At 47.3% G+C, this 17877-nt stretch overlaps 1 protein-coding gene across 9 annotated transcripts in view; it reads left to right on the plus strand.

Annotated features, from left to right (window-relative positions):
• LOC105487112 (cation channel sperm associated auxiliary subunit delta) overlaps nt 1-17877 on the plus strand; it is a 59654-nt gene that overhangs the window by 913 nt on the left and 40864 nt on the right. For 7 of the 9 annotated variants that reach the window (XM_071086740.1, XM_071086741.1, XM_071086743.1 and 4 more), the window contains exons 2-7: nt 1634-1688; nt 4828-4904; nt 6136-6208; nt 9759-9873; nt 12387-12454; nt 15328-15441. In XM_071086740.1, the coding sequence (XP_070942841.1) occupies nt 1634-1688; nt 4828-4904; nt 6136-6208; nt 9759-9873; nt 12387-12454; nt 15328-15441 (502 nt within the window). The remainder of the gene's footprint in view (nt 1-1633; nt 1689-4827; nt 4905-6135; nt 6209-9758; nt 9874-12386; nt 12455-15327; nt 15442-17877) is intronic. The other 2 variants (XM_071086747.1, XM_071086744.1) reach the window with 2 other exon arrangements.

Below are 17877 nucleotides of genomic sequence, written 5' to 3' on the forward strand. Positions count from 1 at the left end.
GTGCCTGTAATCCCAACTACTTGGAAGGCTGAGGCAGAAAAATCGCTTGAATCCAGGAGGTGGTGGTTGCAGTGAGCCGAGATCTCACTCCAGCCTGGGTAACAGAGGGAGACTCAATCAAAGAAAAAAAGGGGGGGATGGGTCTCACTGTTTTGCCCAGGCTGGTCTTGAACTCCTAGGTTCCGTTGATCCTCCTGCCTCAGCCTCCCAAAGTGTTGGGATACAGGTATGAGTCACCCACGCCCAGCCATACCCTTATTTTATTATTATTTTTTTGAGATGGAGTCTTGTTCTTGTTGCCCAGGCTGGAGTGCAGTGGCACGATCTAGGTTCACTGCAACCTCCGCCTCCCAGGTTCAAGCAATTCTCCTGCCTCAGCCTCCCGAGTAGCTGGGACTACAGGCGCCCGCCACCTTGCCCGGCTAGTTTTTTTTTGTAGTTTTTAGTAGAGACGGGGTTCCACCGTGTTAGCCAGGATGGTCTTGATCTCCTGACCTCGTGATCCGCCCGTCTCGGCCTCCCAAAGTGCTGGGATTACAGGCTTGAGCCACCGCGCCCGGCCAGACAGATGCTTTTCTCTATCTCAACCGCCAACAACCGCTAAGAGGCCTTCTTTCCTCTTGTACTGGTCCTCCTCAGAACAGACCCTTCACGGGTATCAGGCTGGGGGACGATCGGGTCTTTCCCTTCCCACGAGGCCATATTTCAGACTATCACATGGGGAGAAACCTTGGACAATACCTAGCTTTCCTAGGCAGAGGTCCCTGCAATCTTTGGCAGTGTATGTGTCCCTGGGTACTTGAGATTAAGAGAATGGTGATGACTTTTAACCAGCAAGCTGCCTTCAGGCACTTGTTTAACAAAGCACACCCTGCACAGCCCAAAATCCTTTAGACCTTGAGTCACCACAGCACATGTCTCTTGCAAGGACAAGGTAGGGTCACAGATTAACAGCATCTCAAATACAGAACAAAATGGAGTCTCTTATGTCTACTTCTTTCTATATAGACACAGTCACAGTCTGATCTTTCTTTCTTTTCCCCACAGTTTTTCAAGACCACCTCCCCGCCCCCTGCAACCCCAGTGATTCTGATGCATATTCAAGATTGAGCACCTCTGCTGTAAACTATACCATCCTTCCAGTCACCACACACTCTCTTAAGGAGCCCTGAATACTTTGTTGCAGTACTTCATAATCTTCCTCAACTGGGGTCTGTGAAGGAGCCTTTAGAAATTCTCGGCTGGCCGCGGTGGCTCACGCCTGTAATCCCAGCACTGCGGGAGGCTAAGGCGGGCAGATCATGAGGTCAGGAGATCGAGACCATGCTGGCTAATACAGTGAAACCCCGACTCTACTAAAAATACAAAAAATTAGCCGGGCGTTGTGGCGCATGCCTGTAGTCCCAGCTACTCGGGAGGCTGAGGCAGGAGAATCACTTGAATCCGGGAGGCGGAGGTGGCAGTGAGCCAAGATTGCGCCACTGCACTCCAGCCTGGACGACAGAGTGAGACTCCGTCTCAAAAAAAAAAAAAGAACAGATACTTTAGGGTTAACCCTGAGGTGGCTGAGTAGGAGGAGTCATGCTGAATATACAATAAAAATTGACAGATGGTCTTTCTTGTCACCTTCTAGTGCTCGCACGGTGAGGACAGGAAAAGTGTTTAATGTCATACAGGACGTTCAAGGGGTATGTGGTTCCACACTTAAATTCATCCTTCACTTTTATCTAATTACAAGATCAGAGGTAACACTTCCTTGTATTTCTTGGGTGCCAGTGTTGTCAGGCATTTAAGATCATTACTCAGTCTTGTTTGTTTGTTTGTTTGTTTTTTGAGACGGAGTCTCACTGTGTCGCCCAGGCTGGAGTGCAGTGGCGTGATCTCGGCTCACTGCAAGCTCCGCCTCCAGGGTTCACGCCATTCTCCTGCCTCAGCCTCCCGAGTAGCTGGGATTACAGGCGCCCGCCACCACGCCTGGCTAGTTTTTTTTTTTTTTTGTATTTTTAGTAGAGACGGGGTTTCACCATGTTAGCCAGGGTGGTCTCGATCTCCTGACCTCGTGATCTACCCGCCTCGGCCTCCCAAAGTGCTGGGATTATAGGCTTGAGCCACCGCGCCCGACCTCATTACTCAGTCTTTACAATTCATTCCCCTTTGAAGTAGGCATTAATCTTCCCCATTTCACTGAGAAACAAGTTTAGAGAGATCAAGTCATCCGAACAGCGCCAAGAGGAAGAAGTGGGAATAGAACTAAGATGGTCTTGAGTTTTTATCGAGTGTTCTGTTTACTTCTCTCTCAGGAGATTTCATGTTTTGAGACAGGGTCTTGCTCTGTTGCCCAGATTGGAGTGCAGTGGCGCCATCTCGGCTCACCATGACCTCTGCCTCCCTGGCTCAAGCGATTCTTATGCCTCAACCTCCCTAGTAGCTGGAATTACAGGTGTGTGCCACCACGCGCAGCTAACTTTTGTATTTTTGTAGACAAGGTTTTGCCATGTTTTCCAGGCTGATCTCGAGCTCCTGGACTTCAGTAACCTACCTGCCTCAGCCTCCCAAAGTGCTGGGATTACAGACGTTCGCCACTGTGCCCAGCCTTGATAGGAGATTTTAAAATGCAGAGTAACAGTAGGAGCAAACCCTGTTACGTTGTTTACCTCATATAGTGTCACAGGAAATGTCAGTTTACTTCATGCTTAAAATGCATGAAGAAAAAATATTCTGTCAGTTCAAATTCGTTTCCTATTGACAAAATTGCATAATTTCGGCCAGGCGAGGTGGCTTATGCCTGTAATCCCAGCACTTTAGGAGGCCGAGGCGGGTGGATTCCTGAGGTCAGGAGTTCAGGACCAGCCTGGCCAATATGGTGAAACCCCATGTCTACTAGAAATACAGAAATTAGCCAGGCGTGGTGGTGGGCGCCTGTAATCCCAGCTACTCGGGAGGCTGAGTCAGGACAGTTGCTTGAACCCAGAAGGCAGAGGTTGCAGTGAACCAAGATCGCGCCACTGCACTTCAGCCTGGAGTGACAGAGCAAGACTCTGTCTCAGAAAAAAAAAAACAAAAAAGAAAAAAAAAACTGCATAATTTCACAAATGGTGTCAGCATTTTGAAACAATCTTCAAGTGACTGGTTTCTAACATGTTAATATTTATCATTCTCTGGCCTTTCAAATAACTAATCATCTGTAAACAAATAGTAACATGTATAAGTATGAGATGTGATATGAATAATTATCCTGTTAATTAATTAATTATTTTTATTTTTTTCTGAGACGGAGTTTTGCTCTGTCGCCCAGGCTGGAGTGCAGTGGCGCAATCTCGGCTCACTGCAACCTTCACCTTCCGGGTTCAAGCGATTCTCCTGCTTCAGCCTCCCAAGTAGCTGGGATTACAGGCGTGCACCACCACATCCATCTAATTTTTGTATTTTTAGTAGAGATGGGGTTTCACCCTGTTGGCCCTGCTGGTCTCAAACTTCTGACCTCGTGATCCACCTGCCTCGGTCCCCCAAAGTGCTGGGATTACAGGGGTGAGCCCCTGCAGTTGGCCTGAAATTTTTTAATTTTTAAATTATCATTTCTTTTAGAGACAGGTCTCTCTTTGTTGCCTAGGCTGTAGTGCAGTGCTGAGATCATAGCTCACTGCAGCCTACAACTGGGCACAAGCCATCCTCCTGCCTCAGGCTCCCCAGTAGTTGGGACTACAGGCATGCACTACCATGCCCAGCTAATTTATATATATATATATATATATATATATATATATATATATATATATTTTTTTTTTTTTTTTTTTTTTTTTTTTTTTTTGAGGTGGAGTCTCGCTCTGTAGCCCGGGCTGGAGTGCAGTGGCTGGATCTCAGCTCACTGCAAGCTCCGCCTCCCAGGTTTACGCCATTCTCCTGCCTCAGCCTCCCGAGTAGCTGGGACTACAGGCGCCTGCCACCTTGCCCGGCTAGTTTTTTGTATTTTTTAGTAGAGACGGGGTTTCACCGTGTTCGCCAGGATGGTCTCGATCTCCTGACCTCGTGATCCACCCGTCTCGGCCTCCCAAAGTGCTGGGATTACAGGCTTGAGCCACCGCGCCCGGCCAATTTTTATATTTTTTATAGAGATGTGGTCTTGTTTTTTTTTTTTTTTTTTTTTGAGATGGAGTCTAGCTCTGTCGCCCAGGCTGGAGTGCAGTGGCCGGATCTCAGGTCACTGCAAACTCCGCCTCCCGGGTTTACGCCATTCTCCTGCCTCAGCCTCCCAAGTAACTGGGACTACAGGCGCCCGCCACCTCGCCTGGCTAGTTTTTTGTATTTTTTAGTAGAGACGGGGTTTCACCATGTTAGCCAGGATGGTCTCAATCTCCTGACCTCGTGATCCGCCCGTCTCGGCCTCCCAAAGTGCTGGGATTACAGGCTTGAGCCACCGCGCCCGGCCAGAGATGTGGTCTTGTTAAGCTGCTCAGGCTGGTCTCAAACTCCTGGCCTCAAGGAATCCTCCTACCTCAGCCTCCCAAAGTATTGGGATTACAGATATGAGCCACCGCACCTGGCCCACCCTGTGAATTTAAAAAAACTGTTTATTTGGACAAAATTACATATTTGCAGCAAGTTGCAAAAACAGTACAGGGAAGTCCCAAACCCTTCCGCCAGCTTCCCCCAGCAGTCACATCTGACATGATCATAGTACAAGGTCAAAGCAGGAAAATGACATTGGTACAATCCACCTACCTAATTCAGATTTCACCCTTTATGTTGATAATGGTGTGTATTAAAAATTATTTCTACCAGCCATTTATGGTTATTGATATTATTAAGATTTTGTGATTATCTCTCTAGGACCGCTTGTATTTTCGATCTACAACAACACGCTTGATTAAACATCCTTGCAAGAAAAATATAGCACTGTATCTAGGGTAAGCGGCAATTTTATGTACCATTACCTTCCTTTTAAATTAAATCTTTTTTTTTTTTTTTTTTTTTTTTTGAGACGGAGTCTCGCTCTGTCGCCCAGGCTGGAGTGCAGTGGCCAGATCTCAGCTCACTGCAAGCTCCGCCTCCCGGGTTCACGCCATTCTCCTGCCTCAGCCTCCCGAGTAGTTGGGACTACAGGCGCCCGCCACCGCGCCCGGCTAGTTTTCTGTATTTTTTAGTAGAGACGGGGTTTCACCGTGTTAGCCAGGATGGTCTCAATCTCCTGACCTCGTGATCCGCCCGTCTCGGCCTCCCAAAGTGCTGGGATTACAGGCTTGAGCCACCGGGCCTGGCCTCTCTTTTTTTTTTTTTTAAAGGCTATTATGAAAAATACCATTCATGAGGGCAACAAAGACTTTAAAAGGAATAGGAATTAACTCAGTAATTCTTTTTCTTTTTTGTTTTTTGAGACAGGGTTTTGCTCTTGTCGCCCAGGCCAGAGTGCAGTGGCATGATCTTGGCTCACTGCAACCCCTGCCTCCCAGGTTCAAGCAATTCTCCTGCCTCAGCCTCCTGAGTAGCTGGGATTACAGGTGTGCGCCACCACGCCTGGCTAATTTTTGTGTGTGTTTTTAGTAGAGATGGGGTTTCAGCATGTTGGCCAGGCTGATCTTGAACTCCTCTAACCTCAGATGATCTGCCTGCCTTGGCTTCCAAAGTGCTAGGATTACAGGCATGAGCCACCGCACCTGGCCAACTCAGTAATTCTTATCTGTTGAAAACCATAAAATTTACTGGGGAGTTGGGGGAAGAGATCTGGATAATGAAATGATATACCATGTTCATGGATGTTTTCCTATTTAAAATTTCCTATATGAAGGAACAAATTGTTTCTTTCTTATATATACATTCCTGATCTAAAACTATTTACTTTAGTGGAATTAGAGCCATATAAATTATAAAACCGAAGTCCATCCTGTCACTCAATGTACATTTTATATAGTTTTATGTTTGATGTGTTCACACATTTAAACTATTATTTCTATTATTTCTGGAAGTCAAATACCTGGACAACAGAGGTTTATTTATGCAAAATAAGCAAATTATATCTAAATGACTCCTGGTTACAATACAAATTTTGTTTGAGTGGAAACATTTTAGAGTACTTCTATTGTCTTTTTTCTTTCCTTGCGTGACATTATCCTAATTTAACTCATTCATTATTTATTTCAGAAAACAAGTTTTTTTCACAACAGATAACTTTGAGACTAGTCTCCTTCCATTTACCATCCCTACATCAATGCAGGTAGTTATTTTACGGAACGATCTGAAGGATGCTAGTATAAGTAATACTCAGGGGAAAATACAGATCAGAAATATCAGAGTAGTCTGTTCTTGTTAGTTTAGAGGTTTATTTTACAATGTTCCTCTTAAAGACGTTAAGGGCAATTTCTAAGCCTAAAGAGGGCTGGTTGCCGGGCGCGGTGGCTCACGCCTGTAATCCCAGCACTTTGGGAGGCCGAGGCAGGTGGATCACCTGAGGTCGGGAGTTCAAGACCAGCCTGACCGACATGGAGAAACGCCGTCTCTACTAAAAATACAAAATTAGCCGGGGTGGTGGCACATGCCTGTAATCCCAGCTACTCGGGAGGCTGAGGCAGGAGAATCGCTTGAACTGGGCAGGCGGAGGTTGCGGTGAGCCGAGATCGCGCCATTGCACTCCAGCCTGGGCAAAAACAGTGAAATTCTTGTCTCAAAAAAAAAAAAAAAAAAAAAAAAAAAAAGAAGGGCTGGTTTTATTCTGCCTCTACTACCAAAATAGACTTTTTATTCCTGGAAAAGAAAAAAGAGTCGATGTAGGTGGTCTTCCTTACATTGGTGATATTATAAATAGATAGGTGGGATGGTATCTTACTTTACAGGCAGTAATTTCAAGACTTCCCTTGGTCAGGTACAGTGGCTCATGCCCGTAATCCCAGCACTTTGAGAGGCTGAGGCGGGCAGATCACGAGGTCAAGAGATTGAGACCATCCTGGCCAGCATGGTGAAACCCCGTCTCTACTAAAAATACAAAAATTAGCTGGGCATGGTGGCACGGGCCTGTAGTCCCAGCTACTTGGGAGGCTGAGGCAGGAGAATCGCTCAAACCCAGGAGGTGGAGGTTGTAGTGGCCCGAGATTGAGACACTGCATTCCAGCCTGAGCGACAGAGGGAGACTCTGTCTTAAAAAATAACAATAATAAAATAAATAAATAAAAAATAGATAGGTGGGATGGTATCTTACTTTACATGCAGTAATTTCAAGACTTCCCTCAGTCAGGCACAGTGGCTCATGCCTGTAATCCCCATATATTGATTGGCCAAGACAGGAGGATCATTTGAGTCCAGGAGTTCAAGACCAGCTTGGGCAACATAAGGAGACCTGTGTCTCTACGGAAAAAAAATAAGAGCCCCCCAAATTGTCCTAAATCAAAGCAGGAAAACCACACCCTTAGTGAATGTTTGAGAAATTATACCATCGACACCTATGCTAAATAAAGTTTTGGGCTGGACGTGGTGGTTCAAGCCTGTAACCCCAGCACTTTGAGAGGCTGAGGTGGGCAGATTGCTTGAGCCCAGGAGTTTAAGACTAGCCAGGGCAACATGACGAAACTCCAAGTCTGTAAGAAATTTTTAAAAATTGGCCGGGTATGCTGGTGTGGTGGTGCATGTCTGCTGTTCCTGCAACTCAGGAGGTTGAGTTGGGAAGATTGCTTGAGCCAGGAGCTGGAGGTTGCAGTGAGCTATGATTGTGTCACTGCACTCCAGCTTGAGTGGCAGAGCGAGACTCTGTCTCAAAATAAATAAATAAAAATAAAGGTTTGTCAATTATCGACATACCAATATTTCTCCTAAAAGCAACACTTAACAGTTAACGCTAGTCATTCATCATTTATACTTTAGGCTTTGTCCTCCAAGAAGGTTTTGTTTTGTTTGTGTGTTTGTTTGATTTTGTGGTTTTTGTTTTTTGAGATGGAGTCTCCCTCTGTCACCCAAGCTGGAGTGCAGTGGCGCGATCTCAGCTCATTGCAACCTCTGTCTCCTGGGTTCAAGCAATTCTCCTGCCTCAGCCTCCCGAGTAGCTGGAATTACCCCAAAAATTAGCCACCACGGCCGGCTAATTTTTGTATTTTTTAGTAGAGACGGAGTTTCACTATGTTGGCCAGGCTGGTCTCAAACTCCTGACCTCAGGTGATCTGCCTTGTTCTCCCAGGGTGCTAGGATTACAGGCATGAGCCATCACGCCCAGCTTCAGGGAAGATTTTTATAAAGGAAGAGGAGATGGAATGAATTGAGGCATCTGAGGGCATCCAAGACCAGCTTCAACTGGGTTCTAGCTGGCCCCAAGATACACAGTTCCCAGTATCTGAGAACCAACCAACTATTGCTGGCATAAGTGGTGTTTTTGTTTTGTTTTGTTTGAGATGGAGTCTCGCTCTGTGGCCCAGTCTGGAGGGCAGTGGCGCGATCTCAGCTCACTGCAACCTCCACCTCCTGGGTTCACGCCATTCTCCTGCCTCAGCCTCCCGAGCAGCTGGGACTACAGGTACCGCCACCACTTTTTGTATTTTCAGTAGAGACGGGGTTTCACCCGGCTAACTTTTTGTATTTTTAGTAGAGACGGGGTTTCACCATGTCAGCCAGGATGGAAAATGGTGTGGTTTTTTTGTGTTGTTTTTGTTTTGTTTTGTTTTGTTTTGCTTTTGCTTTTTGAGACCAAGCCTCTGTCACCCAGGCCGGAGTGCAGTGGTGCGATCTCGGCTCACTGCCACCTCTGCCTCCTAGGTTCAAGCGATTCTCATGCCTCAGCCTCCCGAGTAGCTGGGATTACAGGCATGTACCACCACACCTGGCTATTTTTTTTGTATTTTTAGTAGAGACGGGGTTTTGTTATGTTGGCTGGCTGGTATTGAACTCAACCTTGAGTGATCCGCCTGCCTTGGCTTCCCAAAGTGTTGAGATTACAGGCGTGAACTACCACGCCCGGCCATAAATGTTTTTTTCTTTTCTTTCTTTTTCTTTTTGTTTTCAAGATGGAGTTTCGCTCTTGTTGCCCAAGCTGTAGTGCAATGGTGTGATCTCGGCTCACTGCAACCTCCGCCTCCCGGGATCAAGCGATTCTCCTGCCTCAGCCTCCCGAGTAGCTGGGACTACAGGCACCTGCCACCATACTCAGCTAATTTTTGTATTTTTAGTGAAGACAGGGTTTTACCATGTTGGCCAGGCTGGTCTTGAAATCCTGACCTCTGCTGATTCACCTGCTTTGGCCTCCCAAAATGCTGGGATTACAGGGGTGAGCCACCGCACCTCGCCTCCTTCTTTCTTCTCTCTCTCTCTCTCTTTCTCTCTTTCTCTCTTTCTCTCTGTCTCTCTGTCTCTCTCTCCCTCTCTCTCTCTCTCTCTTTCTCTCTTTCTCTCTTTCTCTCTTTCTTTCTTTCTCGGAGTTTTGCTCTTGTCACCAGGCTAGAGTGAGCCGATCTCGGCTTACTGCAACCTCTGCCTCTTGGGATCAAGCGATTCTCCTGCCTTAGCCTCTCGAGTAGCTAGGATTACAGGCACCTGATGCCACACCTGGCTAATTTTTGTATTTTTAGTGGAGACAGGGTTTCACTCTGTTGGCTAGGCTGGTCTCGAACTCCTTACCTCAGGTGATCTACCTGCCTTGGCCTCCCAAAGTGCTGGGATTACACGCAAGAGCCACCGCGCCTGTCCATAAATTTTTTTTTTTTTTTTCAATGCATGTCTAGAAGTCTGGATTTCTGAATCAGTGTTTGAAAAGATGGTCTCATTGATATCATTCATATGATAACTTTCAGGTCGGCGTTCCAGAAGTGACATCAGCACATTTTACTGGTTCATTGTTGCTGTTAGTAGTGAATCATAAAGTCTATACTTATGATTATGAAAGCAATTCTTGGAACTTGTCTTTAGGTATGTACATTTTGTATTTTTAAATTTTGTTTGAGCGTAGCCAACATGAGACAAGAGGGTATTAGTGTTGGAAGTATAAGTGATGCCCCTACTCGGATGTCAGCCTCAGGACATAACTTTGTCCTTTCCAATCAAAATAAAAATTGGCCTGGGGCCCCATCCATAGACTGGGAACCTAGTGTTCCCATCGTGCATTGTAGTCATAAGCCACAAAAGGTGCTTGGACTGACTGAAACCAACAAGAGGCATTGGCCAGGTGTGGTAGCTCACGCCTGTGATCCCAGTAATTTGGGAGTCTGCGGCAGGCGGATCGTTGAGGTCAGGAGTTCAAGACCAGCCCGACCAACATGGCGAAACCCAGTCTCTACTAAAAATACAAAAATTAGCTGGGCATGGTGGTGTGTGCCTGTAATCCCAGCTTCCTCTGGAGGCCGAGGCAGGAAGATCCCTTGAGCCAAGGAGGTGGAGGTTGCAGTGAGCTGAGAATGGGCCACTGCACTCCATCCAGCCTGGATGACAGAGTGAGACTCTGTCTAAAAAAAAAAAAATTCGAGAGACATCAGCGGCTCTTGGTGATGGATTGGTGTGGGAGGGCCAGGGAAAGCTGAGGATGACCAGTAGATGTCTGGTAACCAAGCTGGGTGTGAGCATTGTCCCTCGCACACCCTTCACATGAGGGGTAGGGGACGGTAGAGAAGGTGAGCTTTGTGAAGAGGGAGAAAGACGAGGACCCTAATGCGGGAGGAAAGAAGATGTGAAAAGTGAAGATGAGGCAAATATTAGCTTTAGAAAAGAAGAGGATCGCTTGAGCCCAGGAGTTCAAGTCCACCCTAGGCAACAGAGCGGAATGCCATCTTTACAAAAAAATTTCTTTTTCTTTTTCTTTTTTTGGAGATAGAGTCTCACTCGGTCCCCTGGGCTGGAGTACAGTGACCCAATCTCGGCTCACTGAAACCTCCGCCTCCTGAGTTCAAGTGATTCTCCTGCCTCAGCTTCCTGAGTAGCTGAGATCACAGGCACCCACCACCATGCCTGGCTAACTTTTTGTTTGTTTGTTTGTTTGTTTTGAGACAGAGTTTCACTGTTGTTGCCCAGGCTGGAGTGCGATCGATCAATCTCGGCTCATCGCAACCTCCGCCTCCCGGGTTCAAGCGATTCTCCTGCCTCACCCCCTCTCCCGAGTAGCTGGGATTACAGGCATGTGCCATCACGCCCGGCCAATTTTTTTTTTTTTTGACAGAGTCTCGCTCTGTCGCTAGGCTGGAGTGCAGTGGCACAATCTCAGTTCACTGCAACTTTCACCTTCCGGGTTCAAGCGATCCTCCTGCCTCAGCCTCCCTAGTAGATGGGACTACGGGCACGTGCCACCACGTCAGCTAATTTTTGTATGTTTTTAGTAGAGATCGGGTTCCACCATGTTGGCCAGGATGATCTCGATCTACTGACCTCATGATCCCCTCGCCTTGGCCTCCCAAAGTGCCAGGATAATTGGCGTGAGCCACTGTGCCTGGCTAATTTGTGTTTTATTGTTTTTTTTTTTTTTTTTTGAGATGAAGTCTCGCTGTGTAGCCCAGACTGGATGGAGTGCAGTGGCATGATCTCAGCTCACTGCAAACTCCGCCTCCCGGGTTCACGCCATTCTCCTGCCTCAGCCTCCCAAGTAACTAGGACTATAGGCGCCCGCCACCACGCCCGGCTAATTTTTGTATTTTAGTTTCACTGTGTTAGCCAGGATGGTCTCGATCTCCTGACCTCGTGATCTGCCTGCCTCGGCCTCCCAAAGTGCTGGGATTACAGGCGTGAGCCCCCGCACCTGGCCTGATTTTGTATTTTTAATAGAGACGGGGTTTCTCCATGTTGGCCAGACTGGTCTTGAACTCCCGACCTCAGGAGATCCACCTACCTCTGCCTCCCAAAGTGCTAGGATTATACGTGTGAACCACCGAGTCTGGCCAACTGGGGACAGTTCTGTCTCCCAGAGGACACTTGGCAATGACGTTTTTGGCGTCAAGACTAGAGGAAGGTGCTACTGGCATTAAGTGGGTAGATATATAGATGCTAAAAAGCATCCTACAATGCATATGAAACTCCTTACAAGCGAGAACCATCTGTTCCCAAATTTCGGTAGTGTTGAGGTTGAGAAACCCTGTTCTGAACTTTTCTCCAGGCTGGATGCGGTGTCTTATGCCTGTAATCCCAGTACTTTGGGAGGCCGAGGCGGGTGGATCACTCAAAGTCAGGAGTTTGAGACCAGCCTGGCCAACATGGCGAAACCCTGTCTCTACTAAAAATGCAAAAATTAGCCAGGCGTGGTGGTGGGCACCTGTAATTCCAGCTCAGGAGGTTGAGGCAGGAGAATTGTTTGAACCTGGGAGGTGGAGGTGGCAGTGAGCCACCACTGCACTACAGCCTGGACCACAGAGGGAGACTCTGTCTCAAATAAATAAGTAAATAAACTTTTCTCCAAACTTCAGGGAAATCATAAACATTTCAAAATTATATTTTCTTTTCAGGTATAAAACACCCAGTTACACATGTTTCTGGTGATAATTGTTGTTATACTGGAAGTTTGTTTTGTGTGGTAAGTATAAGTGTATAATTGTTCATTTTTTTGCTCCCCTCTGAACACAAATAATCATGAGTAGAAATAAAGGCTGGGCGTGGTGGCTCACACCTGTAATCCCAGCACTTTGGGAGGCCGGGGCAAGAGGATTGCTGAAGCCCAGGAGTTTGAGACCAGCCTGGGCAACATAGTGAAACCCCATCTCTACAAAAAATAAAATAATTAGCCTGGTGTGGTGACATGTGCCTGCAGTCCCAGCTACAGCAGGAGGGTTGCTTGAGCCCAGGAGATCGAGGCTGCAGTGAGCCATGATTACGCTACTGCACTTCAGCCTGGGCAACAAGCGAGACTCTGTCGAAAAAAAAAAAAAAAGACGTGGGCACGGTGGCTCGTGCCTGTAGTAATCCTAGCACTTTGGGAGGTCAAGGTGGGTGGATCACCTGAGGCCAGGAGTTTGAAACCAGCCTGGCCAACATGGCAAAACCCCGTCTCTACTAAAAATACAAAAAATTAGCCGGGCAGGGTGGCGTGTGCCTATAATCCCAGCTACTCGGGAGGCTGAGGCAGGAGAATCACTTGAGCCTGGGAGGCGGAGGCTGCAGTGAGCCGAGATCGCACCATTGCACTCCAGCCTGGGTGACAAGAGTGAAACTCTGTCTCAAAAAAAAGAAAGAAAGAAAAAGAAAAAGAAATAAGGACAGTGTAAGGCTTGAGACTGGGTCTCAAGAACTTGGTCAGTGTCATTTCTTATGGGCTCAAAGCACGGCTGGGAGATGGAAAAGGTTTTGGGGATGTTTTCAGATCCACTGGCTGACACACAGTAAATACATCCATCTATAGTTGACCTTTGAACAATGTAGAGGTCAGAGGTACCACCCTCCACCCCACACTGTTGAAAATCCACAGGTAACTTTCGACTTCCCCAAAACTTAATTCCTGGCCAGGTTCGGTGGCTCACGCCTGTAATCCCAGCACTTTGGGAGGCTGAGGCAGGCAGATCACAAGGTCAGTAGTTCAAGACCAGCCTGGCCAACATAGTGAAACCCCATCTCTACTAAAAATACAAAAAAATTAGCCAGGTGTGGTGGCAGGCACCTGTAATCCCAGCTCACAAATTCGAGGCTAGCATGGGCAACATGGTGAGACCTTGTCTCTATTCAAAATATAAAAAAAAAAAAGAAAGAAAGAAAAAGAAAAAAATAGCTAGGTGTGGTCATGTGCACCTATAGTCCCAGTTACTCGGGTAGCTGAGATGGGAGGATGGCTTGAGCCCAGGAGGCACATGTTATAGTGAGCTGAGATCATGCCACTGCACTCAGCTGGGGCGATAGAGCCAGAACTTGTCTCAAAACAAAAATAAACCAAAAAACAAACTTAATTACTAATAGCCTACTGTTGCCTGGAAGCCTTACTAATAACATAAACAGTCTATGACTGTCACCCAGGGTAGAGTGCAGTGGTGCAATCTCAGCTCATTGCAACCTCTGCCTCCCAGGTTTCAGTGATCCCCCTGGCTCAGCCTCCTGGGTAGCTGGGAGTACAGACAGGTACACACCACCACGCCCGGCTAATTTTTAGTAGAGATGGAGTTTCACCATGTTGGCCAGGCTGGTCTCGAACTCCTGGCCTCAAGTGATCCACCTGCCTCAGCCTCCCAAAGTGCTGGGATTACAAGCCTGAGCCACCATTCCTGGCCCTACTTTTTTTTTTTTTTTTTTTTTTTGAGAAAGGTCTTGCTCTGTCCCCAGGCTGGAGTGCAGTGTTGCAATTATAGCTTACTGCAGTCTCGAACTCCTGGGCTCAAGGTATTCTCCCACCTCAGTCTCCCAAGTAGCCGGAGTTACAGGCACACACCACTAGGCCTGGCTAATTTTTTTTTTCTTTTGAAACAGAGTTTCCCTCTTGTTGCCCAGGCTGGAGTGCAATGGCACGATCTTGGCTTACCGTAACCTCCACCTCCTGGATTCAAGGGATTCTCCTGCCTCAGCCTCCTGAGTAGCTGGGGTTATAGGCATGCACCACCATGCCCCGCTAATTTTGTATTTTTAATTGGTCAGTCTGGTCTCGAACTCTCGAGCTCCTGGTCCACCTTGGGCTCCCAAAGTGCTGGGATTACAGACGTGAGCTACCATGCCTGGCCTAACTTTGTTTTTTTGTTTTTTGTTTTTTTTACAAGAGATGGGGTTGGCCAGGCACGGTGGCTCACGCCTGTAATCCCAGCACTTTGGGGGGCCAAGACGGGCGGATCACGAGGTCAGGAGATCGAGACCACGGTGAAACCCTGTCTTTACTAAAAATACAAAAAATTAGCCTGGTGCAGTGGCAGGCACCTGTAGTGCCAGCTACTCAGGAGGCTGAGGCAGGAGAATGGCGTGAACCTGGGAGGCGGAGTTTGCAGTGAGCCGAGATCACACCACTGTACTCCAGCCTGGGTGACAGAGCGAGACTCCGTCTCAAAAAAAAAAAAAAAAAAAAGAGATGGGATTGCATTATGTTGGTCAAGTTGGTCTTGAACTCCTGGCGTCAAGTTATCCACCCACCTCGGCCTCCCAGAGTGCTGGGATTACAAGTGTGAACCACCATGCCCGGCCTAACTTTGGTATTTCTTAGGAGAGATGGGGTTTCATTATGTTGGCCAAGCTGGTCTGGAACTCCTGGCCTCAAGTGATCTACCTGCCTCGGCCTCCCGAAGGGCTGGGATGACAGGCGTGAGCCACCGTGCCTGTTGTGTATCCACTTTTTGGCTCTCAGAAACAGCCCCAACAAATAGTCACATCCAGACATCCAGGTTTTTGTGCGGATGTGAGTTTTCATTTCTCTGGGATAAATGTTCGGGAACGTTACTTGTTGGCATCTTTCTTTCATTCATTCATTCTTTTTTTTTTTAATAGGATGTCAGTAATTTGGTTTTTGCATATTTCCGTGGAGATCAGATATCCCAGACTTATATATATTATTCTAACACTGGGGGATTCAGTTTTTGGAAGTATCACTATGACAGACAGGTATGTTAAATTTGGTAAGAATGTGAAAATAAAAATATATGTACCTTGTGATTGTAGTAACTGCTGTCAATGGGTGCACGAGGGTTTTTTCCTCTTTTAAGAGTCCAGCTGGGCCAGGGGTGATGGCTCATGCCTGTAATCCCAGCACTTTGGAAGGCTGAGGCGGGAGGATAGCTTGAGCCCAGGAGTCTGAGACCAGCCTGGGCAACATGGCAAGACCCCATCTCTACAAAAATAAAAATTAAAAATATTAAAAAATTAGGCTGGGCGCGGTGGCTCACGTCTATAATCCCAGCACTTTGGGAGGCCAAGGCGGGAGGATCACGAGGTCGGGAGATCAAGACCATCCTGGCTAACACGGTGAAACCCCATCTCTACTAAAAATGCATAAAAAATTAGCCAGGCGTGGTGGCGGGCACCTGTAGTCCCAGCTACTCGGGAGGCTGAGGCAGGAGAATGATGTGAACCTGGGAGGCGGAGCTTGCAGTGAGCTGAGATCGTGCCACTGCACTCCAGCCTGGGCGACAGAGCGAGACTCTGTCTCAAAAAAAAAAAAAAAAATTAGCCAGGTGTGGTGGCATGTTTTAGTCCTAGCTACTTGGAAGGCTGAGGTGGGAGGGTCACTGGAGTCTGGGAGATTGAGGCTGCAGTGTCTATGATCACACCACTGCTCTCCAGCCTTGGGTTAGGGAAAATTCCAGGTCAATGGAGTCAGCTCAGGAGCCTAGGAAGTTAGAAAGGAGACAAAAAGTTTTAGGTCAGGCAAAATCATGGCACCATTTATGCCGTTTATGTAGTGCTTATAAAAAGCTAGTGACAGGCCAGGTGCGGTGCCTCACACATGTAATCCGAGCACTTCGGGAGGCCGAGGTGGGTGGACCATTTGAGGTTGGGAGTTCAAGACCCGCCTGACCAACATGGAGAAACCCCTCCTACTAAAAATACAAAAATACTAAAAATACAAAATTGGCCAGGTGTGACGGTGCATGCCTATAATCCCCGCTACTCAGGAGGCTGAGGCACGAGAATTGCTTGAATCCGGGAGGCGGAGGCTGCAGTGAGCTGAGACTGCACCATTGCACTCCGGCCTGGGCAACAAGAGCTAAACACTATCTCAAAAAAGTAAAATATAAAATGAAATGAAATGAAATGAAATAAAATCTAGCTGGGCTTGGTGGCGGGCACCTGTAATCCCAGCTACTCAGGAGGCTGAGGCAGGAGAATTGCTTGAACCTGGGAGGCAGAGGTTGCAGTGAGCCGAGATCATGCCACTGCATTCCAACCTGGGCAACAGAGCGAGACTCTGTCTCAAAACAAAACAAAACAAAACAAAACAAAAAACCCCCAAAAAACAAACAAAACAAAACAAAACTCTAGTGCCCAGCTGGGTAGGGGTACAGTGGCTCACACCTATAATCCCAGCACTTTGGGAGGCTGAAGAGGGTGGATCGCTTGAGTCCAGGACACTATGTTGGGCACTATGTTGCCCAGGTTAAATACCAGCCTGGGCAACATAGTGAAACCTTGTCTCTACCAAAAATACAAAAATTAGCCGGGCAAGGTGGTGCATACCTGTAGTCCCAGTTACTTGGGAGGTTGAGGCAGGAGGATTGTTTGAGCCTGGGATGTGGAGGTTGCAGTGACCCGAGATAGCGCCATTGCACTCCAGCCTGTATGACAGAGTGAGACCTGTCTTTAAAAAAAAAAAAAAAAGCTAGTGCCCTAGTAAAGGCAACATATTAATTTATGACACATCCACATGCCCACCTGAAGACTCGTGCCATCAAGTTCCTCACCATGCTCACTTTACAGATGAGAAAACTGTAGTGGGTTGAACCAGTGTCCCCAAAATTTATGTCAACCTGGAACTGCAGAATTTAACTGTCTGTGGCATTTTTGCTGCTGTAACAAAATGTCTGAGACCGAGTAATTTATAAAGAACAGAAGTTTATTTGTCATGGTTGTGGAGGTTGGGAAGTCCAAGATCAAGGTGCCAGCAGGGTTGCTGTCTGGTGAGGGCTGCACTCTGCTCCCAAGATGGCGCCTATGCTGGGGGGTCCTCTGGAGGGGCAAAAGCCACATCCTCACACAGCAGAAGGCAGAAGAACCAACAAACTATGCTGCCTTCAACCCAGAGCTCTTTTATAAGGATGCTCATCCCAAAGACCACGCCTGTTTATAATACATTGGGGATTTCAGCATGAATTTTGGAGGGGACACCGTCATTCCAACCATCGCAGTAAACTGACTTAGAGGTCGGGTCTTTGCAAATGTAATCAGTTAAGCTAGGATGCAGTCACATTGAAATCAGGTGACCTTCAAATCAAATGACCGCTGTCCAGGCGAGGTGGCTCAGCCTGTAATCCCAGCACTTTGGGAAGCTGAGGGGGGCAGATCACTTGAGGTCAGGAGTTCAAGACCAGCCTGGCCAACATG

This window comes from Macaca nemestrina, chromosome 20, assembly GCF_043159975.1.
Source record: "Macaca nemestrina isolate mMacNem1 chromosome 20, mMacNem.hap1, whole genome shotgun sequence".
Classification (NCBI taxonomy): Eukaryota; Metazoa; Chordata; class Mammalia; order Primates; family Cercopithecidae; genus Macaca; species Macaca nemestrina.